A 13,091-nucleotide genomic window follows, 5' to 3' on the forward strand; every position below is an offset into this window, starting at 1 on the left:
ACCAAACAGGAGCTTCCAAAATTAGACTTTATTTCAGTTTCTGAGGAACGTGTACACGCACGTACGTGACAGGAAGAACACGGTCCAGCCCAGCTCACGGCCGTGGGTTTCACCTCATTTTGTCGGACACTGAGTGAACACAAACCCAACGGAGCAGGGCCCCGGGCCACAGGAGGGCCACACAGATGTGTCACAGACATGACCAGGAGCAGCGACGACATACACCGGAGATGCCCGAGGTGGGCGCCCCGCGCGGGGCCGCAGAAGGTGGCGGGCACCTGCCAGCACGTGTGCCAACTGCTGGGCTCTGGGGGACCCGCACCCTCTGCCCACTGAGGGTGCGGCAGGAGAAGCAGGTGTGGTCCTCTGTGCCTGGGGGGGTGGGGGGGGAGACTCGGGCCCGGGGGCCGCAGCTCTGGATGCCCCCCAGCCAGGGGCTGACCAAGGGGGCAGCTGGGGGGTGAGGGTCAGCGCCGGCCCAGCTCCGCAGGTGAAGCCGACCCTTCCCCCAGGCTCACCGGCTTAGGACTGAGTCCCCGACCGCCCCCGACCGAGACCGCCTCTTTGTCCCAATCAGATTTAAGGCTCGTTATTTCCTGACGTTTGCTTCAGTTCATTTTAAGTTAAAATTACCTGAGTAAAAAAAACTTCAGACATTTTTAAAAGCCAAAAACACAATCTCCACAGGCCACGGTGCATGTCCGTGGGACCAAGCTCGGCCCCGCTGCCCTGCAGGGAGGGACGCTTCCCGGAACCACCACGGAGCGGCTCCGGCCCTTCCCAGACACGCCGGCCGGGAGCCCGACGGCCCAGACCCCTCCGCCGGGTGCGCCTGGGCCGGGGCTCCTGCGGCCAGCCCAGGAGAAGGCACAGTGAGGTAGGGGAGGACTGGCCGTGCCCACCTCGGCCCCTCCCCCGCCAGCTGGTCCTGACGCCCCGAGAACCCCGTGAGGGGGCCCTGCAGGGGCCAGGGATGGGGTGGGGGAGGGGCTGCTGGGAAGCCTGAGCTCAGAGCAGTTAAATAATTCTTTATTTGGGCGGGTTGGGGGAGGGCAGGGGTGGCTGGGCCTGGACCCCCACGGGGGGTGGCACCCAGAGCTCCTGGGGGGATGGGGGTGGTCCCCTGCCGTGCTGATCCCTCCTACTTGTGCGGCCGGGCTGAGGACACCCTGTGCAGACAGTACTGAGCGACAGGCAGTGCCAGGACCAGGCTGGTGATGCGGCGTCCCGTCCAGTAGAGGCCGTAGCCCAGCAGGCCCACGAAGGCGGCCTTCACGGCCAGCCGGGACACTCTGCCGGAGATGGACGGCGGGGGGACGCTGGGGAAGGGAGGGCGGGCTGGGCCTGGCTCGGGGGTGGGGGGCGTGCATGCGCTCCCCCCGGCCCGGCCGCCGCCCCCCGCCGGGCTCCGCGCTCACGGGCGACACTCACGTCATGATCTCCTGGATGTTGAGGTCCGTGGTCCAGTTCTTCTCGATGCCCGGGACGTGGCCCATGCCCACGACGCCCACCACCACGGACGGGACGCACTTCCTGGGCTCAGCTGTGGGGGAAGGGACGCGTCAGCCCCGGCCCGGCGGCGACCGGGGCCCACGGAGCCCCCGCCCGGGCCCGCGGCAGCGGCGGTCACCGTCGGAGGCGCGCGGCAGCTCGAGGCGCCGGGCCGCCTGCCGCAGCATGTAGGTCAGGTAGACGTCGCGCTCCGAGACGATGGTGCGGTGCAGGTCGGGGAACTCGCCGATCATCTCCGCCATCATCTGCTCCAGCAGGTCCTTCTGCTTGCAGCGCTCCACGTCGTCCTTGCTGGGGGCAGAGGGCGCGCTGCCAGCCTCGTGCGGACGCGGCGGCCGGCAGGAGGCTGGCCGGCACTGTTGACCCAGGGCAGGGACCTCCGCGCCCTTTGTGTCTGGGCTCCCGGTGGAAGGAAGGGTGGGAAGGCCTTGTTTGAGGAGGCTTAGCTCCTGACCCAGGGGGCCGGGCCGCTCTTCCTGGGTGGGGCTGCCTGCGGGAGGCCGAGGGGCCCTACCTGATGGGGTCTGACAGGAAGCACAGGCCCCAGGCCAGCTTCACCTTCTGCCAGAAGGACAGCGCCGCGATGGCCCTCTTGAAGGTGACGGGGATGGGCCGGTCGCCCAGGTGGAACTTGCAGAAAGGCACCTTGCTGGCCTGGGGCAGAGGCTAGGTGTTGGCTGGGGACACCTGAGCCCCGGGCAGCTCCCGGGCACCCCTCCTCCCGGCTGACCCCAGGCCCACCTCCTTGAAGGCCTCCCTGAACTCGCCACCAGGAGCCATGCCCAGCTGCTCGGTGATGTGAGCGGACACTTTCAGCAGCAGCATCTGCATGAGTCCAGACATGACCCCGTTCTGCAGCGGAGGGGGCCGGTGGTCAGCGGCCACACGGGCACAGAGCACAGGTTTCCCCAGCCGCGAGGGGAGGGCCCACCTACGCTCTGGGGCTGAGCAAGGGCTGTGGACAGGTGCCGCATCCACAGCGGATGCCCCTTCCCTCCTGCTCCTCCAGCCCAGACCCCGGGTCCTCTGTCCGTGTCCCTCCGAGGGGCACATGTCCCTGTGGGAGATGCACGGGGTGGGGGAAGGCCAGCTAGCACCCTGAGACCACCCCTTCCCCTTTGCCGACCTCCCGGGGTTCCCTGTCCGGCTCTTCCCACCTCCCTAGTCTGAAACCCAACACAGGCGCGCCCCTCTCCCGCCCCAGGCCAAGTCCCCTGGGCGCCTCTGCACGGCCTGGAAGGCCGTGTGCTCGCAGGCGGGCAGAGCGGGCAGAGCGGGCAGCGCGGCTGCCTGGGGAGGGGCGCCCAGCCCGGGCCCCCGACGCCGCACCTGCCTCACGGCCTGCTGCAGCTTCTCCAGGCTGATCTCCTTGGCCTCCCGGAGCAGCGCGCTCTCGTCCATCTTCAGCATGGACACGCGGTACTGGCAGAGCTCCACGACCACCACGTCAGGCTGCACTTCCCGGATGGTCTGCAAGGGACGAGCCAGCTCAGCCCGGTGCCCCGGGCCCAGCACGGACCCCGACCCTGTCCCTGCAGGCGTAGGCCACCTCGGCTGCCGGGCCGACGACACACGACAGGTCTGTGCGTTGCTGAGCAGAAAAGCCCACGAGGCCACGAGGGCTCCGCGGTATCTGAAATCCCCTCTGGGGGCGCGGGTGTCATGCAGGAGGCGTGGTGGCTCCCGGGACGGGGACGCTCGGCCGAGACCAGCCCGGCGTGCCGGGCCTCACCTTCACCACGTCCTTCTTGCTGTCGTCACTGAAGTGGGCCGTGCCCACCACATACACCCTGCTCCCGTCCTCGGCCACCAGCTCGGTCACCGTGCGCGGCAGGCTGGGCCGCTCCCGCCGCCGCCTCAGCTTCATCTCCAGGAGGAGGGTCAGCGCGTCCGCGTCGGCTGCAAGGACAGCGCGTCAGCTGGGGTGCGGCACACCGGCACCCAGGGCTGAGCCACGCGCGGGGCCCAGATACGCACAGGGGCACGCGTCCCCGAGGGGGAGCCCCAGCCGTCCAAGCGTCCACGGCATCTCGAAGCACTGAGCCCCCCCACCCCAGTGGAGGGTCTCCTGATGGGGCTCCGAAGACCCTGCCTGTGCTCCAGAGCCCCTCAGAGACCCCCAGCCTGGGGCTGGCCCAGGCCACTATCCGCCAGACTCAGGTCACCCAGGCCGAGCCCCTTCTGGCCAGGGAGCTGCCCTGCACCCCCCCCCCCCAGCCCGGAATGATCTCAGGGAGCACGCACACAGGTTCTGGGATTCTCCAGAAAGCACCCTGGGCACCACCTCTGAAGCCCCCACTGTCACAACAGGTTCCGTGTCAGCCTGCAGAGGGAAGGGGAACGTTTGAGTCAGGCGCACCCTCCCGGGGGCCGGCCTGGGCTCAGGGCACCACGTGCCCCAGGGGCCCACCAAGGACTTGTGCCGCGGCTCCGGGAGCGGCCCACGCCCCAGCACTCACACCTCCGTGTGATAACGGCCTTGTACGCAGCCCGCCCCAGGCTCCCTGGCCCGGGCTCCCCCTTGGCTGACCAGAAACACCCCGGGAACCCACACGCACAGAAGCAGCCAGTGATCCAGGCTGCCACGCTGCGGGGGGGCGCCCACACTCTGTCGGGCAGCTGGCTGGACCCTGAGCCCGAGGTTGTACAGGAACCCCCACCCCCCACCCCCGCCACCGCGTCTGGCCCAGGGCTCTGACCTCCTGGGGTGGCTGCTTCTCCTCCCCCTCCATGGCTGGGGAGCGGCTCCTGCACCGACGAGCTAAGCCTGAGGAGACAGAGGAAGCATGTTCGCACCCGGAACCCCAGGGCTGCGCACGGGGCTCAGTCTGTTTCGAAAGAACCGTAGGTGGCATCGCAGCCTCTGCCTCCCGGTCAGTGTGACACCCGTCTCCCTCCGGTGTGGGGTCCGGGGTCCCGCCGGCTGAGCACAGGGCCAGAGACGCCAGGACTGCCCTGGCCAGTGAACTGGGGATCCTCCGTGTCACCAGGGACACACAACTGCCACAGACGACGGCCCACCCGGACCTCCAGGGACAAGGGGAACAGGGGCCCGAGGCCTGTGTCAGGCCACGGGGTTCTGGACACCCCGGGAGACGGCCACACCGGCCACGCAGACTTCAGCCCCGCTTCCCCAAGACGCTGCGGGCAAGCTCAAGGCCGGGTCTGAGTGCACGGGTGGCGGGCACGCTCGGGGAGGCGCCCCTGGGGAAGTGTGGCGCGTGACCGCCGCCCGTCCGGTCAAGAAGCCACTCCAGCTTGCCGAAAGCCTGGCGTGCTGTCGTGTTTGGCTCCAGAGTCGGCCGCCGTCACACGGGCACTAGTGGACGGAAGGACCGGGCCCTGGGACGCGCACCCGCCCGAGCGCCGCAGACCTGGGGGGCTGTGCGGTGCTCCCCCTGTCCTGCCCTGCCTCTCGGCATCTCGTGAGAGGAAGGAAGGCTCGTGGCAAAGTAAGAACCTGCGGCAGGTCCTCCCCCACCCCCCGCCGCGATCGCACAGCTGTGGGGAGCACAGACGGGGCTCTGTCCCGCGGCCACCGCCGCCAGCATCTCCCAGCTCCCCCCCAAGCCCTGTCCTCCTCGGCAGCCGGCGGGAGGGACCCGCCGCCTGCACAAGCAGCTCAGGGACAGGGCGGGGCTCCCTCCCATTTGACCAAACCCCTGATCTGGTGTCCAGGGACACCGGGACAGGCCCTGGACCTGACCTGAGGACGGCCAGAGGAAGCAGCCAGGCCCCGGCGGGAGGCAGGTCAGCAGAGAAGGGCAGCGGGGGGGGGGGGGGGAGGCCCCCCCCCGAGCACTCTTCCCTGAGGACCTCCCGTCCAGGACCCCCAAAGCCCCCTCTTCCCACTTTACAGATCAGAGCTCTGCACCCAGGCAAGGTGCCCGCGGGAGTGCCAACAGGAAGCAGGGCCCGAGGCGGAGGGCGGGGCGGAGCCGGCCGGGAAGCGGGGCCTGCCCCTCCTCAGGCTCCCCAGCCGGCCCAGGAGGGCCCTCAGTGCGGCTTTACGCAATAAAGCAAACAGTTCCCACTTCCAAGCAGCACGAGGCTGCCAAGGTGCCGGGGAAACTTAAGAAAACATCCTGTGCGCTGCAGGGAGGCTCCCGGAAGAGCCAGCAAATGGGAGGCCACCACGTGGACGCTGGCGGGTGCGGTGGGGGCAGTTCTGGGGCACCGCCTCCCCCGCCTCCGGAGGTCCGGCCGGACCCGCCCTCTGAAGCCCAGGAGGAGGCCCGAGCAGGCGGCGGACAGGCCTTTCTGGGCGTGGGTCCCGCCTCCTGAGGGGGGTGGGGGGGCGGACAAGCCCCTCGGGCCTTGAGCAGGGGACGGCTGACCCCGTCCTTGCACCACAGTGCCAACACGCGGGTCCCTTCGAGCTGTTCCCCTCGCGGCAGCCGCGACCCAGCACTGGGAGCCGGAACTGGTCAGGCAGGAAGGCCACCGGGGCCCGCCTCAGCACCAAGAGTCCGATTCCGAGAAGCCTCTGTCCCGGATGGCCGCATCCACACACTTTCCAATTCTCTGGTTTCTCTGGACTTCAGAGGCAGGGTCCCCGGCAACACCCTCGCAGGGTATCATTTCAGGGGATTGTTAACGTCCCCTCCACTCCCAAATACACAATTTAAAGATTTATGGCTGGGGCCCGAGCCCTCCCCAGCTGCCAGGAGGGAAGCGAGGCCCCCACACCCCCTAGCCCTGAGTCCAGCCCCCATTGCCCTGCACCCACCAGTGGCCACCAGGGAGCACACAGGCCTCCTGGCTTCCTGCCGCACTCTCTGGACCCACAGGTCCCACAGTCCCACCACTGCATGCTGCAGTGACACCCTCGACGGGAGACACCTGTGCCCCCTTCCAAACCCATACCCCAGCGGGTAGCCCTGCTCCTGGGCCATGGCCCAGCCACCACGGAACCTGGCACAAAGCAGGAAAGAGCCTTCTGCCAGATCCGGCTGCTACTCACTCCCCCCCACCGACCAGCTGCCACTGCCAAGCAGGACTGCCCACGGAGACGTCCGGTGGCCGGATGCCTCAGCCGTGCTGCAGGGGATGGCCTGGGTTTGGCCAGATCTCAGGCCAGCCACTTGGTGTGGCCTGGCCCCAGTGAGGACCCTCCAGCCTGCTGGGACTCTGAGCTCCTGCCTCTAGGATGGAGGTGGTCGGAGCCGTCACCCAGCCGCCCCATCTGTCTACTCCCAGCTAAAGACACGTGCCACGACGCAGATTTCACTTCAGCTCCTGACCGTAGACCTCTGTAGGCTTCCTCCTGGCTGGGGAGGAGCAAACCGCACGGGGCACTAAAAGACCAGCCGTCTGGTTTCAGGGGACGATGGAACGTGAGTCCTCCTAGGCGATCTCCTCATCTGTAGAGGGACACACCGTGACCTGGCTCTGGAAATCGTAATTCTGCACACAGATGACAGCAGCAGAATCACCCACAAGCTTCCAGGAAAACAAACTCCAAAGTGGTGGGAGTTCCCAAAAGCCCCAGGAGGCCCCATCTTGTCCAGTCCTCCAGGAAAGGGACCTACAGGAAGAGCCCCACACGCACTAGGGACCCACCGGGGGGCACAGCCCTGGGACAGCAATCAGAGCAGCAGGTTAAGTTGTTCTGCACTGGATGACATTATCAGCATCTGAAAATGTTTGGCCGGGCGTCCGGCTCAGTGTGTCGGACGGTTCGGTGGATGGCGGACGGCGGGCTCCTGCCAGCCCCAGGCAGCCGACCCTCTCCTGGGTCCCACTGCTCTGCACTGAACTGCGCCCCCAACATTCATATACTGAAGCCCTCATCCCCAGGTGATGGCGTTTAGAGATGGGGCCCCATGAAGATATTAAGGCCCAAGTGAGATCTGGCCGTGTGAGAACACAGCGAGAAGACAGCCATCCGCAAGCCAGGAAGAAAACGTCCTCACCGGCGACCAAGCCCAGCACCTTGACCCCGGACTCCCAGCCTCCAGAGCTGTGAAAGAGTCCGCTACTGAAGCCCCAGCTTTGGGGTTTGTTGTGGCAGGCTGAGACACCCTTCTCTGCCCCTCTTGCCCCTCTAAAAACTGGAAGGCCACACACTGCCTCCCAGATCCCAGACTCTTTCTCGGTGTGGCCAAGACCCGCCCAGCACCAAATGGGGCCCCCAGAAAAGCCTGTATCTCCCCATCAACCCACTAGGCTTGCTCAGAAAGTCAAAGGTCCCAAACCAGAGACCGGTGGGCTGCAGAAATGAATGTGCCGCTGGGAGACAGCAGGATGTGGCCAAAGCCCTGACCTCTCCTCTGCCCCCACTTAAGTCGGGGCACCCCTGGCCACCGGAGAGCCCCCTGGGATGGCAGCACCCACTTTATGGAGGCGTGGCAAAGTTTGGGACTGGGATAGAGGACATATGCCAACTTGTATCTGCGCCGGAGGCCTGCACGGCTCCTTTCCCAGCACACCCGGCTGACCCTCCTGGAGTCTGGCCACTGCCCAGGGCTGGGCCCCCGCACTGACCACCATGGCAGGGCGCTGCGTAGGGTCTGCCCACCCACCCTGCCGGGCCCTCTCCTGGCAGCCTCCGACACCACGGCACCAGGGCCATTCTGCGAGACTGACCCGTGGTCCCCGGTCAAGGGTCCCCTCCAGCCGTACTGCGAGTGGACGAGCAGGGGCGAAAGGGGCCGGAGACCCAGAGAGCGCGGAGCCTGCCCGGGGGGCGGGGCGCCCGGCGGCCGCACATCTCCCTCCCCAGGGCACCCCAAGCCGGCGGGACTCCGCCTGGAAACCCCCCAACCCGCTCGTGGGGCGCAGGGACCTCGGAGCGGAGCCCCCGGCGGCTCCCGGGACGCCCACGCCCCGGCAGCCTCGGCCGGAGAGTTTCCGCGGACGCGCCCGCGCGGCACTTGGCGGCACAGAAGTTCCCCCGCGCGCGGCTGCGTGGAAACAAAGTGCGGCTGTCGCAGGCCCCGAAGTTCGGCCGCGCGCGCCGCGGGACAGCCCGTCGCCCGGTCTGAAGGGCAGAGGCCGGCGGCGCTCGGGAAGCGCCCGGGGTCTCCGGGGGGAGAGGCCGCGGCCCCCGGCCCGCCCCGGCGGAGCCCGCCAGCCCTCTCCCCGCGCCCTGTCCCCTGCAGCGCCGGCCGCCGGCCCTGCCCCGCGCGCCCGCGGACAGGCCTGGGCGGACTCTTCCAGCCGCAGACCCCGCGCTGGGGGCTGACTGGGCCCGGCCCAGAGCGAGGTGGCCCGCGACCCCGGCCGCGACCCGACCCCGACCCCTGCCCGCCAGCCGGGGCCCGCGCCGCGCAGCGTACCGAGGCGGGGCGGCGCTCCTCAGCCGGCCTCCATGCGGCCAGTCGCCCCACCGGACGGGGCGGACCGGGGCCGGGACCGGGGGCGGAGCGGCCGGACGGGCAGGGGCCGGGGGCGAGCGGCGCGCGGCATGCTGGGAAGCGCAGTTCCACGCGCCGCCTGTCGGCTCCGTAGGCGCGCTTTGTCTGCGCCTCCGGACTACACTTCCCAGGGATCCGCGCGCGAGCGCCCGCGGACTACACTTCCCAGGGGCCATGCGCAAGAACCCGCGGACTACATTTCCCAGGGGGCCGCGCGCGAGAAAGCCCTCCCCACCTCGGCGCCTCCGGCTTTAGGAGGAAGGAGGCGACTGCTTAGCCGCGAGTTCGAGTCCCCGGCCCTGCCAGGCAGCCCGGCGGCCTTGCAAAGCACTCTTAAATTCTCTGAGCGCGGCTCCCAGTCTGCAAAAGGGAAGGTGTTCCCACGACGTCCATGGAGACGCTTTGTGTCACTCGCCCACGAAAGGGGCAGTCCGTAGTGGGATGCGGTGCGGAGGGCGCCCGCATGGCTCCACCTGGGTCGGGGGTGCCGAGACTCCCGCGCGCCGGTGCCCCGGCCATTCCTCGACTTGGTAGGTGCAGTCCCCTGGGAGGGCAGGCCCCGGTGGTCCTGCTGCCGACCAGGCTGAGACCTGGACCCCAAACCCCGGAGGGGTGCTCGGGGGCTAGTCTCGGGACTGGCGGACCCTGGAGAGCCTGCAGCCACGGGCGCGCTGCCAGCGGAGGGGTCCCAACCGCCCCTCGTCGTCCCCATTTGGCCAAGAGGGCGGTGGGGCGTGGGAGGGGGACTCCCAGGGCCCACGACCACCCCCAGTGGGGTGCCCCGAGGCCGCCTCCCTCCCCTCCCCACGTGCAGTGCCCCCGGCCATGTGCCCCCACAGCCGGGGCCCTAGAGGGGGCCAGGGCGCTGCTGCCCTCGCCTGGGCCCTCCTCCGTCCTCAAAGGGTGGCTGTGGGGCAGCTCCACCGACGCCTGTGACCACCCCGGGCCACAGGACAAGCCAGGCTGGATGGGGGCTGCTGCAGGGACTGCCTGGAGCAGGCCGCCGGCCCTCCAGTCTGGAGCTACCTGGGAGTGAGGGGTTAGGCCAGTCCAGCCCCTTCCCTCCTCTGCGGGTCTGGGCTGGCCTGACCCTGCTGAGACCATGCACCAGCACTCAGAGCTGGGCACTGGGCTGCCCCTCAGTTTCCAGGATGAGAGGGCCTGGTGACTTGTAGGGGTCCCAGGTTCCCATGTTCTTTGACGGTGGTGGTCCTGGGGTCCTGCTGGTGGGGGAGATGATCCGCAGCCCCTCTTGCTGCCAGGCTGGGCTGTTTGCCCGCTGAGCTCTGTGCAAGAGCCTGAGTGTGGGGGCTCCAGGCAGGTGCTTCCGGGCCAGGCTTGCTGCCCACCTCCCTCCTACGGCTTCTCGGTCCCAGAAGGGCCCAGCTGGCCTCAGGGTGGCCTCTGTCCTCCTTGGTGCACGCTCCTTCTCTCCAGTTATCTTTCTGTCCCTCTGTGCCGGCTCAGGTCATTTCTGCGTCCCAACCCTTAGGCTCCCTTCCCCGGAGAGCACAGGTGTCTGCCCAGCGGCGCACGGTGGATCTGGAGTGAGTCTGGTGTGCGCCCAGTGCCTGTGCCCACACGGTGCTGGCGAGGCAGGAAGAGGCCCGCGTTCCAGTCTTGCCTGTGTGGGAGCCTCTCCTTTTCTGGGACCGGGAGAGTTGCCCCCAGCCACTACAGGGCCCTGGCTAGAGGGAAGGGGTGAGGAGAGGGGAGGTGGTGTGGGGGACCGTCACACCGACACCAGAGACGATGGGGTGGCCTGCACTCACGGGCTAAGGGGCATCCTTGGCACCTGCAGCGAGAGCTTAGCGTCCATGGGATGATGACTGGGACGCTTCTCTACCCCAGGGAACCAGGGCTCGGCCCAGGAGGAGGGCACTGCGCGTGCGCCGAAGGACAGAACTCTGGGGTGAGCGTTGCTCTGCAGTGTCCTGCTGGGCCTCGGCCCAGGGCACAGGTGGCCGGTAGCCTGGCAGAGCCGTCTCCCCAGAGACACGGAGGGGGCTACACTGGGGGCCTCCGCGGCAGGCGTGCGCTCACCGGACTCAGACTTGTGTGCGGGAACATTGCTCAGCCCGCGGTCCTGAGCTCACTGGCAGGAGGAAGGGTGCGTGAGGCGTGGCCCGGGCAGCCGACGCCCCTGCTGGGCTCTGGGACCGTCTCACGGTGTGTGCTGTCAATGGGGTGCGGGGGCAGGCATGACCTGTGCGGGGCCCAGCGGAGCTCTGCAAGCGGATGGGCGGCTGGGGAGGCTGGGCCGGACTCCAGCCCCACCCAGGGAGCCGCAGGGGGGCCGTGGCAAGAGCTGCGGCCGAGTCCAGCATGACCAGGGTGCCCTGGGTGGGCACAGCCACTCTGCTCAGAGGGTTAGGGAGCCCCCCCCGGCAGGGCAAGACCAAGGTGGGCGGGGGGGGGCGCTGCTGAGGGACCAGGGGCTTCTCCCACTTTGCAGAACTGGCCACACGCCACACGTGGGCATGTGGGGTCCCTTCCCTGGACACTGAAAATGGTAAGGGCCGACCCAAGGGGCAGTGGACTTCCCAGCCTGGGATGCTGCCGGGAGGTGTCCCGGCTCAGGTGAGGCTGCAAGCTCTCTGGGGACAGGGCGTACCAGTGACGCCTTTTTATTTCCTGTTTTGACCTTGGGCCAAGTGGACAGTGGAAGGTTGGCCCCTCCCAGGGCTAATTCTTAGAAACAACAAACTCCCAGGTGCCCATCAGCCGACCCGGGGCCCTGGCCGCTCACCCCTCTGTGGGGCTCCCAGCCTCGGGGCCTCCCTCACCCGCCCCCACCCCCCAGGGCAGGTGCCCCACAACCAGGGGAGCCCGGAGCCCGCAGACGGTATTCACGCGAGCCAGTCCCCGGCCTGTTCCCCTGCCTTGTCCGTTCCTTCCCGCGGAAACCACAGGAGAGGCTCCTGCCCTCGTCCCCTCCCGCTCTGCCTCCTGTGCTTCCCCCAGCGGCCCCCAGCCTGGGCATGGCCTGCCCCCCGCCCCTTCCTGGGGCTGTGAGGGATGAGCGAGCTTCCCGACGGCGGCTGTCTCCTGGTCGCAGGCCTCCGCAGCCCCGAGTGATAATAAAACCACATTTAAAACCTGTGGAGGGATACAGTCCCTTGTCCGTGTCCCTGTAAAATGACCCAGCTCTGGGGAAGGTCGGCCTGCCCACCTCCGGGCACCACGGAGATTCCGGGGCCTAGGCTGGGCAGGTTCCCTGTGTAGTACAACCCATGGGCCCATGCCGGTCTCAGCAGGCCCCCTACGACAGGAGGGCAGCCCTCACTGGTTCTAGGGTCCACAGGTCTCTGGCCACCATGCTCCAAGGAGAGCATGTCAGATTCTGGGGGTCAGCAGCCGTGGACTGAAGGCCAGGTGGCCCCTGGTGTACCCGGAAGACTAGCCTTGTCCCACCGAAGTCCTGGACCCAGTGAGGAAGGCCTCCTGCCCTAGGTCTCTGGAGCAGAAGGGGCGCCCCCAAACCACATCAAGGGGACCTCCTCCAGGAAGGGTTCTTGGCGTCCCTGTGCCCTTAAGTGCAGCCAGCGGGCCCCGTCCCCACACATTTGATGGAGGGGTCAGTCTCCTGGGGGCTCCCGCCTTTGCCTCTGCTGAGAGTGTGAGCGCAGGGAGGGCAGGGCGCACCTGCTCTGCCCCCCAGGCCCGGAGTGAGAGCCTCGGAGTCAGAGGTCATGGCAGGTCAAGCGCAAGGGACAGCCATGGGCTCCTGCCTCAGGGTGGGTGCAGCGGGGCCCCCAAGGTGACCAAGAGGCAGCTCGGCCAGACGCAGGACGGCCGGCCAGAGCAGGGGCCTCCCGCAGGATGGACCACACGGGACTCAGCGGTATCAGAATAATATTTATTGATCTGCTCGGTGCTACCTTGTTAATACTGTCACGTTGTCACCGTGGCTGAGGTAATAGGGACAGACCCTTCGCGCCAGCCCTGGGTGCCCACGGGAAGCCATGTGGGGCCTCGGGTGGGGGGCTGGTGGCCTGGGTGGGGGACATGGTTATTGCGTTGGATTCCTTGCCTCGCACGCGGGCGTCCACGCGGTCTCAGCCCCGTGCCCGATCACACCTCCGTGCGTCCACGCTCACGCCCGCTCACACACACACCCATGCACACTGGCGTCCTCGTCCTCGTGGTCACGCGCGCACGCACACACCGCCCTGTGCCCGGCAGCGCCACACTCGGTAGTTACAGTGGTCCTAGTAAAGC

At 68.1% G+C, this 13,091-nt stretch overlaps 1 protein-coding gene across 2 annotated transcripts; it reads right to left on the reverse strand.

The window, feature by feature from the left end:
- Nucleotides 1-13: 13 nt before the first annotated feature.
- On the reverse strand, nt 14-8,856 carry TRABD (TraB domain containing). Of its 2 annotated transcripts, none has more exons than XM_044229133.1 (10): nt 8,793-8,856; nt 4,212-4,279; nt 3,757-3,835; nt 3,245-3,411; nt 2,842-2,982; nt 2,254-2,364; nt 2,027-2,166; nt 1,631-1,803; nt 1,432-1,543; nt 14-1,292 (listed from the first exon to the last, which is right to left on the reverse strand). In XM_044229133.1, the coding sequence occupies exons 2-10, from the start codon at nt 4,242-4,244 to the stop codon at nt 1,142-1,144; spliced, it is 1,107 nt and encodes a 368-aa protein (XP_044085068.1). In that variant the 5' UTR covers nt 4,245-4,279; nt 8,793-8,856; the 3' UTR covers nt 14-1,141. The 2 variants fall into 2 exon arrangements, with proteins under 2 accessions (XP_044085068.1, XP_044085066.1); XM_044229131.1 differs by having other exon boundaries at nt 14-1,319.
- Nucleotides 8,857-13,091: the final 4,235 nt, after the last annotated feature.

The sequence above is a fragment of the Neovison vison genome, chromosome 12 (genome assembly GCF_020171115.1).
Source record: "Neovison vison isolate M4711 chromosome 12, ASM_NN_V1, whole genome shotgun sequence".
Taxonomy (NCBI): domain Eukaryota; kingdom Metazoa; phylum Chordata; class Mammalia; order Carnivora; family Mustelidae; genus Neogale; species Neogale vison.